At 38.0% G+C, this 12,873-nt stretch overlaps 2 protein-coding genes across 4 annotated transcripts in view; both read right to left on the bottom strand.

Annotated features, from left to right (window-relative positions):
• Window positions 1-72: 72 nt before the first annotated feature.
• LOC146463185 (uncharacterized) lies at window positions 73-4,283 on the bottom strand. Of its 3 annotated transcripts, none has more exons than XM_085084794.1 (4): window positions 4,102-4,283; window positions 2,222-2,287; window positions 1,128-1,391; window positions 73-694 (listed from the first exon to the last, which is right to left on the bottom strand). In XM_085084794.1, exons 1-4 carry the CDS (start codon window positions 4,231-4,233, stop codon window positions 425-427), a joined length of 732 nt encoding a protein of 243 aa, XP_084940920.1. In that variant the 5' UTR covers window positions 4,234-4,283; the 3' UTR covers window positions 73-424. The 3 variants fall into 3 exon arrangements, with proteins under 3 accessions (XP_084940920.1, XP_084940921.1, XP_084940922.1); XM_085084795.1 differs by having other exon boundaries at window positions 77-694; window positions 2,240-2,287; XM_085084796.1 differs by lacking the exon at window positions 2,222-2,287 and having other exon boundaries at window positions 80-694.
• Window positions 4,284-5,602: 1,319 nt separating this feature from the next.
• The window catches only part of LOC146463184 (uncharacterized), an 11,703-nt gene continuing 4,432 nt past the window's right edge, over window positions 5,603-12,873 (bottom strand). Inside the window, exons 2-4 of the mRNA XM_085084804.1 lie at window positions 10,342-10,410; window positions 8,722-8,949; window positions 5,603-6,870 (exon numbers count right to left, since the gene is read on the bottom strand). Of these exons, the coding sequence (XP_084940930.1) occupies window positions 6,727-6,870; window positions 8,722-8,949; window positions 10,342-10,410 (441 nt within the window). The 3' untranslated portion in view covers window positions 5,603-6,726. The remainder of the gene's footprint in view (window positions 6,871-8,721; window positions 8,950-10,341; window positions 10,411-12,873) is intronic.

Below are 12,873 nucleotides of genomic sequence, written 5' to 3'. Positions count from 1 at the left end.
TACATGTATGCAATTGCATACCTAATTTTGACATATTATATGGAAGGTGCACAATCAGCCACAACTAAATTAATTCACAACACAACACCATCAGATCGGTTGACGAATGTTAAACTCGGTGTTAAGAAAATAATTTGGCTAAGTATCCAACAGATAGTTAATTTGCACTAAACAACGTGTTATCGACGAGTTTTGCGATGAGCTTTTGGAGCACAATAAATTGTTGTTAAACGTTTTGTAAGTATTGGTTTTCCTAAGAGCTAAAAATTCACAATTCTGTAACACTATTGCTCCTTCATCCAAATGGAAGGCTTGCTCAGTGCACAAACGATTACAAAGTAGACAAAACATACCAAAATGCTTTCCAAATTTCTCTAGTGTCACAGTGGTTAATATAATGACTTTACTTTTTTCTATAAAGTTGTCAGACATATGTCATAATAGGTGGCCTTGCAGGAAACTGACACTGGTTGCCTGTTCTAAACGTTGCCTCAAATGAAGGACCTTGAAAAAACTTGCGCTGTCCTTCTCGCTCTTCGTATAGAGGCACAAGGACCCTAACAGGCTCGGCTTCTTGATCTCTTGACGCCTGCGCAGTAACCATTTCATAGCCTTCGTGCATTAAACCACCGCCAAAGACCTCAGTAGGCCTTTCCGTTGTGGTGCAGTTGGCAGAATGCGTCATATGTTGCACCTGATATCAGAAAAAAGTAGAAAGGTTATCATTTTATAAAAAAAAAAAAAATAAAAAAATAAAAAAATAAAAAAAAATTCATTTAATGGGATCTCTATAGTGAGTTTTTATATTAGTTTCCTGAAAATGGATTAGTGTCAGTCATTAATTTTCGTTAGATTTAATTTCACGTTAAGCTCCTCGACCTGTTTTTGTAGGGCAAAAACAGAAATTTATATTGATTTGCAAAACACTTTCCTTGTTGTTAGAGCGAGCCTTTCACTGACAGTTCAATAATTATATACAAAGTCGGCGAATTATCCAGCTCAATCTTATAAAATAACTCCTGACTTTTGCCTACCTCGCCTTCGGTATCAGGCGATATTCCGCGCGATTTGTTTTTTCGTTGTTTAATTAATCACTTAAACCTTTTAAATTCATTTTTGTTCTTCACCTGCTGGTTGTTGATCCTGCACAGACTGCAATAATCAGGGTTCACTGTACAGTAGTGAATGGCTGCAGAGATTCCGGTCACACATTCAAGGAAACCAACTATCGACGACATTACAAAAAGTAAAAAAACGGCTGGTCCGTCATCGTCATCTTGAGGTCTTAAAGAAAAAAAGTGGTCATCGTCTTTGAGTGCAGCAGTGTGTACACCAGCTATAAAGGCACCAAGCAGAGCAGATACGATGGGAAAAAACAGAAAGACACGACCCTGAAAGAAAGGCAAAAACTCACGTTTAAGCTAGAGGTCGTGATAAGTTATATGGGAGAATTTAACTGGCCAAATGTTTAATTGACACTTGAGAAATTGCATTTGTTTAATCTTATAACTGAGAAAAACATTAGCAAAACAATCGGCTGAGGTGCCTAAACATTGCCTGAGAGTAGTGTGAATCATACTTGCAAATAACTCTGTAGTTTATGCCTTTGGAATAGGTTGTCAACAAAGATAATCCCGGAGCGCGTCATAACTTGTTTCTAGAAGCCGTGAGCTTGTCAGAAGATGCAACCTCGTTCCCAGGTCTTTTTCCGGGTCTTTTTTTGGTATTGTGGTCTTCTCTGCTTAAGGTACCTGATAATGGCGTGCATGATAGTGTAATGCAACAATTGTTTCATTGATATTCCCCTTGTCTTGGGGAAATTTTGGCAAACCGCAACAATTTAGATAGTCCTGGAAGTTTAGACTGGTCGCGTTTATTTTACGCCATGCTTTTATTAATTTATTCCCTAAACAAACGAATTTACTCTAGTGTGAACTCGCCCTAAGCCAATAAAGTTTAAGGATGTTTTTGTATTTGTGTCGAAGCCTCCTGAAAAAATGTTATGTTATGTTATGTTATGTTATGTTATGTTATGTTATGTTATGTTATGTTATGTTATGTTATGCTATGTTATGTTATGTTATGTTATGTTATGTTATGTTATGTTACTGAAAATGTTGTGTTATGTTATCAAAAGGAAATAGCCGAATGATTATACGAGAGAATCAAGTATTGACATAAGGAAACTTTAAGTTAATATAATTTTACATCTTAAATTCACAAAGGAGTTGCCGTTTACCATTCTTTCTTTTGTTATGGCAGTACCCAGTGTACCTGTCACGCAATACTGCAAAAGAGCATAAAAAGGTTAAGTCTAGGTCACGCATTCTGGTATACACTGTTTTTTTTTTTTCTTTACAAGAACGACTTTTTTTGGAGCTCAGGCTGAACGTTCTAATATATATATATATTTTTGCAATTTGAGGCTGAAAACGATCTTAAGATGTTCTTAAATATACACGTTATACACTACATGTATCTCAGTAAATCAATGCGGACGTTAGCAGGAAACCTATCAAAGTGCATTACCTGCTGAGATATGGTTTCAGGAACTGCTGGTTATGACAAACCGAGAAGGCTGAGATTAACCAACATTTAAATTTTGGTTGATCTGGCAGCCTCGACATTCTTATGAAAAAAGGTTCTTATAAACCCTATTATGCATTAACCCTATACGTAGACTCATGTATGTTGGCGATTGTTTTACACAATTCGTTCCTGTTTTTGGTTGACGTTGCCATTTCTAGTTTTCTATTCTTCATTGTTGTAGTTTTCCGTGTTAGCCGCGCGAGCACTTAGCGTGAGATATTTCTGGTAAGGACTTTTTTCCTATTTAGCGAAAGCCAGAGTTCTCATTTTTATGTCAAACAATCGTATCAGTGTTTTATATTTGTTTGTTTGTTGATTTGTTTTTTCTTTATTTTTTGTTTTCAATTGGACTTTTAAGGGGCTTCGTACCGGGCCATTGGTTTTGGTCAGGGTCTGGCTATTACGACTTCTTTACGTCATTCAAACATCGTCGTCAACGAAACCAAAGAAAATAATAGGAGCAATTAATCGTTCTTTTTTTTTTATTATTTTTTTTTTTATTCAAATACGTTTCTCAAGTCACGATAAATCGCGAAGGCAATGAAAACGTCTGTTCTTTAGCGGCTGTGAAACTACTACTTATTCAGCTTTTGCCGTCTTGGAAACGGGATTTATATACAGATAACAATGTTAACTTACAATAGCATCATGTAATCAGTCAGATAAAATTAATACCTTGAACGTGGTTGTTAATTTATGTATATCACGAGTGCCATGTATGAATTAAAAACTACATTTCAATGAATACCGAAAATGCTGACTGATTCTTCCAGCAAGATATTATATAATGCATTCTATAAATAAGTTAAAGCAGACGACCGGGTAATGTTTCCGCAAAGCAATACACAGAAATATTATGTATGCATTTTCCGCTTACGCGTACTATAATTGTTAATAATGTAGTTCCTGTTTATGTACAGCATGACAGCAGCGCCTGTAAAAATAATAAATGTACGTCGAGGCTATGCGAGAATCTTTCCCAACCCACAGTAAACAAAACCTCGATATTTAGTAATGAAGCTTTGACTATCAGAGTACGATATGTCAAGAAAGTTCGTAACCGCGTGATATAATTATTGGTAATTATTTAAGACGTCGGTGACGGCAACGAAAACGTCACTTGAAACTATAACTTCGCGTTATTTCTACTAATTCCAAATTATTTCAATTCGTCCAACTTTTACAGTGTGGCCGACCTATCCTGGAACAAAATCGGTAGGAACCGCGTTAAAGTTAAGACAGAGAATGAAAAATTCGCCGTCGTGTGCTCGCGTTCACCAAAATATTTTGAATTTGGCCATTTTACGTCGTTGTTTTGCAGAAGACGGCAAAGAAATGTACAAAAACATATAAAGCACGTGCAGAGCTATTGGATTTTGCTCATTAAACCTTTTGTTTTGTGCCATTCTCGTTGCTGTCGACGTCGTTGTTGCTTAAGATCCATATTTAAATTATCTGGTAAAACAACTGTAGTACTAGCCTCACGCTCGGTCAGCAATAAACAGTACTTACCCATATACCGCTTACAACGTACAAAACAGTGAGGGTAGTGTTATTTGCAGTATGTTTAACTAAGGCTATGATTAGAAGCAGCCGTGCTACCCCAAAGACGATGAGAAAAAAGCAAGCCGCTTTATAAGACATCTTGCCTGCATGTCGTCCATCTTGTTTTTAAGTCTCATACGTGACCTTTGAGGAGGAAGTAATTACAATTACGTTTTCTCATTAACATAATTCATTGAAATCCAAAATTATTTCAGATCTTTCACACAAACACGTATAACCATCCGCTTCTCTCATAACATGAGAGTCAACCATACTCTGAAAAAGAAAGGCTGTGTCTTTCGAAATATTGGAAAATGTACTTCCCTGACCGTGAAATCAGCCTTGCTCTTCTTTTAGATTGTTTGTCTCTAATAGTAGCCCAATTTCGATATATAAAAATTGGGCCTGAACTTTAACATAACTGCGATGCTCCGGGGACTAAGTCCATAAAAACTCTACAATTTATTTCTCGGGGCCTCGAAGTGATGTTATTGTCTCAAGCTGAATTTTCATATATCAAAATTGGGCTATTTAAAATACTCCAGTGAAAACTCGGAGCTCTTCAAAGTACAGTAAAAACAAACGAACACGAAAAGGCTGCTTTACACGTGCGATAAGCATCAACATTAGATCACATACGCACGCGCAGTGAATTAAAATTTTGGCGCCAAAATTTGAAATCCAAGATGGCGGACGCCGAGGAGTTAGTCAGCGACGAGGAGAAGTTGTTTGCTTGTTCTTCTCTTGAGCTTGTATGCTGGCGTTACCCCAGTTTACACGGCGACTTAACGACGCAACATAAGCGCAAGCACAAGCGAAAGGAATGATTTCCTTTTCTTGTGCTTGCGTTTATGCTTAGTTCGCGCTTTTGCGGTCGTACGCGTCAGCCAGACTTTAAGCTAGCATTATACTAGCATGAACGAGAGTTTTTAAAAGAATGCTTAGTCACTCTTTGGAGAGTAAAATGAATAACAAAAACAACGTTCAATTGCCGTTACTTCCAACTTTCTGTTCGGCAACAGTTATTCAAGATCAATAAGCTTGGATTCTACTTTAAAATTCAGGGCAAGCTTACCATCTTCCCTTTAGCTATCTGGCATACTCCTTTTCACCCTCAGTCACTCGTGATACAGAAATGGTATAATATTGGTCAAGCTTAAAACGAAGAAAGTACGAAACAACGATTTAGACGTGACTCGGTGATCGAGGGCTGGAAATTAATGAGATGCGTTTGCGTCACCCTGCAAACAAGTACTTCGTGCACCGCGGAATTTGTTCCAACTTCAGAGTGTTTTTATGGAGGCAATAATTGGGGGAGCCAAACAATAAAACAAATATTTACATAAAAATCAAATTTATTCCCCAAAGGAAAGTCTTTGACAACTTCTTCTCACGTATATCATCTAAACACAACTACAAAACTAGGCTATCATCAAAATCGATTTGTTGCATCGACCATGCCTTTTTTTTTTTTAAATAAAGATAAACAATTTTAAAATGGCTCCTCAATACTATTATTGCAATGGCTTATAAGTATACTATGAAAACTTCCTGGCTCCATCCTATGATTGCATGACCTAGGACGGTGTCTACATTTTGTTCAGTGCACAGACGATTATAAAGAATCCGAAACATACGAAAAGAAAAAGATATTTAATTGAACATTTTCAGGATGATTTCCTCATGTGGACTCACGATGGGATCGGAGTCTGCCACCCCAAAAAGAACTCACGATGATCACTTTTCTCTTCCAAAAACTAAAAACAATAAAAATATAAAATTAAAGATTTGGCAATAGGCTCCTTTCAAAGTGATAAAATTCAGCTTGAATGTCAGTGAAGCCTTGAGGATACAAACAACAGAAATGAATAAACATGATTATTTAGTTTCCTTGGTTTGTGTTCTCTTAGCCTCATTATAAAGTTGAATTTTAATATATCAAAAGAAGCTGTATGCTGTAGTATGCAACTAAACTTTATGGAGTTTTAGCAACGACGAAGGCGACGGCAGCGAAAACGTCACTATTAAAATGAATTCTTTTTTTTTTTTAGACATCCTCGCGATTATTTCAATTCTCTTTAAATATCAAACTAGGTGAAATTTCTTGGAGTTGAATTCTTGGAGACCGCAGCCAAGTTTAGAAAGAAAAAGAAAAAATCGTCGTCGTATGTTCACGTCCTCCATAAAACGTCCCATCGGAAAATTTCACGTCCTAGCCGTGCAGTGACGGCAAAGAAATGTACCAAAAAGTGTAATGCAAGCGCAAAGTTGTTGTTTTGGTTATTAAGCCTATAGCTTTTTTTGGCGTTCTCGTTGCCGTTGCCGTCGCCGTTGCTAAAACTCCCTTATAGCTTAACTGCATTCCCCCTGACTCTGTCCTTCTCTCTCTTCGTATCGAGGCACCAAGATAGCCTTACATACAAAACTCTGATTTTTATTAAGCAGTTTAGACACGTTTTTAAAGACCTTTTGGCCATGCCAGAGAAACTTTAGTTTAGTTTAGTTTTTAAGATGTATAATCCTGGTTACTCGTCTACTTTTACTCTTACTTTGGAGAATTTCCAGCCATTTTTTGGAGTTTTGTATCTAAGCCTACACCAAGGCAATGGCAGGCTTGGTTTCCTGATTTCTTGTCGTCTGCGCAGTGGCCATTTTGTAGCCTTCGCCAGCTTCGTCCGTTGAACCACCGATAAAGAACTCGGTGGGTCTTTCCGTATATGTCGCCATATATTTCCCCTGATATCGAGAAAAGATAGAAAGGTTATTATTTTACAAAATTTGTTGATGTGATTGGATGTCTACAGTGAGATTATAAAAATCTATTTCCCTGATAAATTTCCTGGAAATCAAAGCAGCAACGACGGCAACGGCCGACAAAAACGTCAGCCGAAAATACAGCTGTTTCGACAAAGGTTGTCCAAAAAAAGCGTAAACGCGTACGCGACAATGCCCAGATTTTATTAAAATTTATTGGGTATTTCTCAGGCTACCTTTCGGAATTGTCGTGTACGCTTTTACGCTTTTTTTTTTTTTGGACAACCTTTGACGAAACAGCTGTATATCTTTATTTCATTTGTGTTACTTCGCGATTATTTCAACTCGCTCAACTTTTACAAAAATGGTGAACTATCCAGGAACCAAATTGGTAGGAGTGGCGTGCAAGTTAAGAAAGAAATTGAAAAATTCACCGAGTGCGCTCACGTTCTCCACAAAACCTAAAATGTGGTCATTTCACCTTGTTGTTTTGCAGAGGACGGCAAAGAAATGTACCAAAATGTAAAACGCACGTGCAGAGCGATTGCTTTTGCTCATTAAACCTATTGTTTTGCGGCGTTGTCGTTTCGTTGCCGTCGTCATTTCTTAAACTCCCTAATTTGTCTTTGAGTTTGTCTCATAGTGTCCAATTTATTTATCGACAAATCGGAAATTTTCGCTACTGTTAAAACGGGAAACTAGGGAACTTAAGCAACGACGACCGAGACGGCAACGGCAACGCCGCTAAACAATAGGTTTAATGAGCAAAAGCAATCGCTCTGTACTTGCGTTTTATATTTTGGTACATGTCTTTGCCTTTCTCTTGAAACAACAGGGTGAAATGGCCAAATTAAAGGTTTCGTGGAGAACGTAACTGAAAACACGACGGTGAATGTTTCATTTTCTTTTTAACTTGTCGCATACGTCACTCTTACCAATTCAGTTCCTGGGTGGTTTGCCGTTCTCTTTTTGTTAAAGTTAATAAAACTGGAAAGAATCGCGAATTAGCACTAATGAAGTAAAGTTGTATTTTCAGGTGACTTTTTCGTCGGCGTGGCCGTTTTCCTATTTTTAAAATCATCAACGCAAAAGCGGCTTTGAGCGCCGTCCCTTCGTCCCCCGCCTTTTACTCCAGTCGCTTCTCTTTTATTGCTTTTGTTTTTGTCGGTTGTTTTTTAAACTAATGAACTTAACAAGTTCTTTGTTTGATAATTGCTTAATATTTGTTAAGTTAAACCTGGTTTTCACAAGCGACGCAAGCACAGGCGCAAGCTTATATAAGAATGCTTATTTCACCGTGAAAACGGCCTCGACGCAAGCAAAAGCAGAAGTGCACCTTCTGCTTGTGCTTGCGTCGCGTTCGTTTTCACTTTGACATAAAGCTCTTATGCTTGTGCTCGTATGTGCCTGAGCCTGTGTTTGCATCGCTAGTGAAAACGTGACCAGGCATTAGCGATTAGTTTTATAACAAAATCGAGGCTAACTTAACAAATATTAAACAATGTGTACATGTTGAATAACAAAACAATTATCCTACTCAATCTTACGAGGTATCCCCTGACTTAAGTCAAGCTGGCTATCAGCCTCGTTGGCTTCATCAGGTAACATGATTCCGTTCGACTTCGCAGTAAAATTGCTTATTTATCATTTAAGCCGTTTAATTGCTGATAGACTCTTATCACTCGGCGGCCATGTTGAGACTCAGGAAAATAAAAAGCTTTGTTTTTGCACGGCAAGCGTCGCACTGAACCAAGGCTTGCCATGCGAAACAAAGCTTTTTATTCCCCCAAGACTCAACTTGGCCGCCGAGTGATAAGGGTGATTGTTCTTCACCTGTTGGTATTGGCCAGAGTTCATCTTGTAGCGGATTATGGCTGCTGTGGTTCCAGCCACAAGATCGAGGATGCCAAGGGCAACCGCCATAGTTGAAAGGAAAGCAACGAGTGCATCAATTTGGTTTCCGAAAGTGAAAATTCCTCCATCACTTCCGGCTAAGAAAAAGCCAAATACCAATACACCTAACAAAGCAGATACGATGGCAGCAACCACGAAGGAACGGACCTGAAAGAAAGACAAAACAGTTAAAGGTAGGAGTCTTCATGGGGTTATATCAGAGCTGATAGCTGGCCAAACTTTTAACTGTCAGCAGAGAAATTATATTTCTTTTTACTGATAGCTGAGAAACATTAACGAAACTTTTTGCCCGAGTATAGTGTGAATTTTACTCGACAATAACTCTATGGCTAATGCCTGGAAAATAATTTGTCAAAAAATTTGCCTCGGAGCGCCTCACGACTTCATTCTAGAAGCCGTGAGGTCGCCAGGAGATGATGAGCCGTCTTCGTTTAATCTCGAAAAAGATTGAAATCACAAAAACGTTCTTCGGAAATCTTCGGATGTTACTCGACAATGTTCGAGTCACGAGAGGGACGCTGCCGATACCTTACAAAGCCCCATATTCGTCACAATTAACTGTCAGCTGAGAAATGGCTTCCATTTTAACTGAGAATCTCCATGCAGATCCTCAAAGCAAAGGCACGGAAGTTGTTCTTGACCTGCTTGTGTGTTGCAGATCAGAACGCTCTTATAATCACTTTTATTCTATAATCATATCTGTCGGAGTCCTAGTCTCCATATCAATTATAGAGGGTATTTAAAGTGTACTGAGAAATTCTCAGTGCTTATGATTTCAAACAAAATGTTGTTATCGTTACATTCTTAAACAAAGTAAGGACCAGGTGTCTGAAAGGGAGTTGTAAAACGTAAATACCAACGGGGGGGATGCTATTATCATCATCATCATCATCATCATCATCATCATCATCATCATCATCATCATCATCATCATTATTATTATTATCATTATCATTATGATCATCATCATCATCATCATCATCATCATCATCATCATCATTTTGCCATACAAGGTACAAGCCGTGATTTAATGAGGATAATATTGGCGCGTGGATGACAGCGTAAAACAAAATTAACCAAACTTTGGTCGTCTGAAAGACACACTTCGGCTTGTTTGAATGAGACTGGCGAAATTGTGACAATCCGCAATAATTTAGAGAGTCTTGGAAACCTTGGGCGGTTGTGCTTATTTTACGATATGCATTTGTTAATTTGTTTCCTAAACAAATGAAGTCACTCCAGTGTGACTTAGTCCTAAGTTAATATAGTTTAAATAGACCAATTTCGATATAATAAAATTCTAGCGTGGCTACGAGGCTTAGGGGAATAAAACAACAAAAATTTCATTGAGCTAGTTCAGAGATGAATAAATAATTAATTTTTTGTTATTTTCCTAAGCCGCATAGCCAAGGTAGAAATTTAAAATATCGAAATTGATGGTCTATTTCAAATGGGAACAACCAAATGCAAGTATACAAGAGTATATACACAAACACAGGCAGACACAAACTTTAATATAATTTTAAATCTTAAACTCACAAAGGTATTATGGTGGTTTGTTCTTTCCATTCTGAAGGCTAGCATACCAACTGAACCCGTAACGCAATTCTAGGAGAGAGGAAAAAGTAAAAGGTTAGGTCACGCAATATGTCATGTCAAGCTTAAGTCAGTACTCAGTACTTAGCGTTAAACTGGAGTTAAAATGTTAGGTCCAGGCTAACTCTCTTTCAGGGTTGTTTGACTGCAAAATGTAACTCCAGATCTGGGTTGAAAAAACTTAAAGACTGGCATTACCTTAACTCCCCAACGGCTTAATTTTATTCTTCTGGTAGTATTATAATTCCAAAGATAGTGTTAAAAGTTTAACAGGTTCAGAAGAACTCCTTTTCAAGGGTCATTTTGACTCCTAAATTTAACTCCAAGTTTGGGGTTGTAATAACTTTATCTATTGTATAGACAGGAGTGTTTTACTGGAAAATACACGACTCGTAAAATTCATACAAAACTACATCCGGGATCTGAGTGGTGTATTTTCCACTGACCTTCACTAGTGAGGATATTGATGACGTCATTTCCCGCATTTTCACGGTTGTTTGGTGAAAATGCGGTGAAAAATGGCGAGCGATATATTTGTCTATATAAAAAATGGAAATTCCCACGTTGGCTTGAAGATACGAACAGGGACAAGAACAATGTGCTCGTAGTTTATTTTTCAGTTTCATGCGCAGAACGACGTTTATCCGGTTGCTCTGAATTTCGTACCCAAAGTCCTCAAGCTCTTTGGCTAGCGGTTGGTCGCCAAGAGAGGCTAACCGCTGGCCAAAAAGCCGGGGGGCTCTGGGTACGAGAAAATGGCGGCATGCTTTTAAAAAAATTTCTTCGAGCACGAAGCTTCAAACAGCCACAATTCTTACAGAAAATGACGTGTTCTAAGTTTGACAGTGAACCTGAAAACTATACTGTTGAACAAATGAAGCGATGGCTGAAGTATCGTGGCTTTAAACAAGCAGAACCATCATATTCTCCATTCAAGTATGGACGATAGCAAATGGTACGTTGATTCTCGCTTTGCAAATTACTACTTTCTAACTCTGATAGATCCTCAGTTGAAGTTATTGAAAGGAAGTAGCCTCCCTCAGAGACTCGCTTTTGGCTCGTCATGCAATCTTTCCTCCCCATTGTGGTAACCCCCCTCCCCTCCCCCCGGTTTACATTTTAGCTTCATACTTTCCTTTTAAAATTATGGCTTTTAAAGACCCTCCACCTTCCCCTAGGAATTCCCAATGACGTTCTATGGGGGCAGGTGTTGATTGTTTCTGGAACTCCACATTCTCCACATATGGTTTCCATATTTTGTAATATACTGTCGAGTTTGAAAACAGAATAGTTTTAAAAATAATTATTGCCTTTATCAGTGGCCAGCAGGGGTGATCAGTAAAATCAGAGTTGGCCAGAGATCAGGGGAATTTACATAAGCCTGGGTTTGAATCTGCCTTCAACCTTACACCAATTCACATCTTTGCTCATTGATAAAAGCGAAGATGCTTTTATCTAAAGAAAAAATTTAACATTTACCAGCTCATGAAATCCACAGACCTAAAAAAAGTGACATGGATGCTCAATGTATCTTTTAGAAGTTAAAACTAGCAGCATGGTGCCCCGTTCGTGAATTTGTACATCCTTAGGGAAGAATATGAATTTCATTCATGGATGCCCACGAAACAATATTCTGGTACACCAGAATTTTTCTAAGGAAGTCCCTCTCCACACCCCCCGCCTCCCCCTCCCACACACACACACACACACAAGGATCCAGCCATGATAGAATGTTCCAAATAAGCCTATATTTTTAACTAACAATACTGCTGCACTAAGATATCATATAATGTAACACTATGCCACCATGTAGCCACTTTTTGCCTTTTGCTAGAACCAAGCTACAAGGTACAAGTACCAATGTTAAAAGCATCCTGAATACAAGCTGTCTACAGCTTCTTGTTCTTTGAGAAGCCGGGGCAGCAATGTGATTAGGCCGCAGCCTCTTTAATTCCTTGAAATGAAATATAACAAGTGAAATTTATTTGTTTGCTGGCAGGCCCTCTTACCCTTACTAGCAAAATACTTTAAAAAATTCCCAGCAATGATAGAGGTGTGATTCTTTACCTTAAATTTGGACTTGGAATTCCCACAAATTCCCAGTTTAAAAACACCTGGTTTATAAATTCCTAGAAATTCCCAAAAATTCTTTAAGCTAAAATACAGTGCATTGTAAGTCTAAGAACAGACCTTCATATAGAATTCCAAGGAATTCCAAGTCAATATGGGTGGTGAACTTAAATCACCATAATTTAATTTTAATGTGTTCTGACTTTCAAATAGTTACAATTATTTCCTTGTAATTGATAGGAAATATGACTATATGATAACCTAAACAGCCGTTGGCCAGCAAGAAGTGATTGGCATGAGGGATTGATATAAAACAATTAAATATTATTTTAGATTAAAGCCTGACCTTGATAGGTACCAGAGTATGACTAGTTATATTTTGTTGGAATTGATAGGAAATTTGAC

The sequence above is a fragment of the Pavona decussata genome, unplaced genomic scaffold (assembly GCF_977016875.1).
Source record: "Pavona decussata unplaced genomic scaffold, jaPavDecu1.1 SCAFFOLD_180, whole genome shotgun sequence".
In the NCBI taxonomy this organism is placed as follows: domain Eukaryota; kingdom Metazoa; phylum Cnidaria; class Anthozoa; order Scleractinia; family Agariciidae; genus Pavona; species Pavona decussata.
Note: the sequence above shows the minus strand (reverse complement) of the source record. Positions and strands in the feature narration are given on the sequence as shown.

Coding starts and splice junctions, on each gene's coding strand:
- LOC146463185 (XM_085084794.1), bottom strand. CDS start 4,233: ATGTCTTATAAAGCGGCTTGCTTTTTTCTCATCGTCTTTGGGGTAGCA. Junction 1,392..2,221: donor TGGTAAACGGCAACTCCTTT/GTGAATTTAAGA, acceptor CCTTTCTTTCAG/GGTCGTGTCTTTCTGTTTTT. Junction 695..1,127: donor GCAGGATCAACAACCAGCAG/GTGAAGAACAAA, acceptor TTCTGATATCAG/GTGCAACATATGACGCATTC.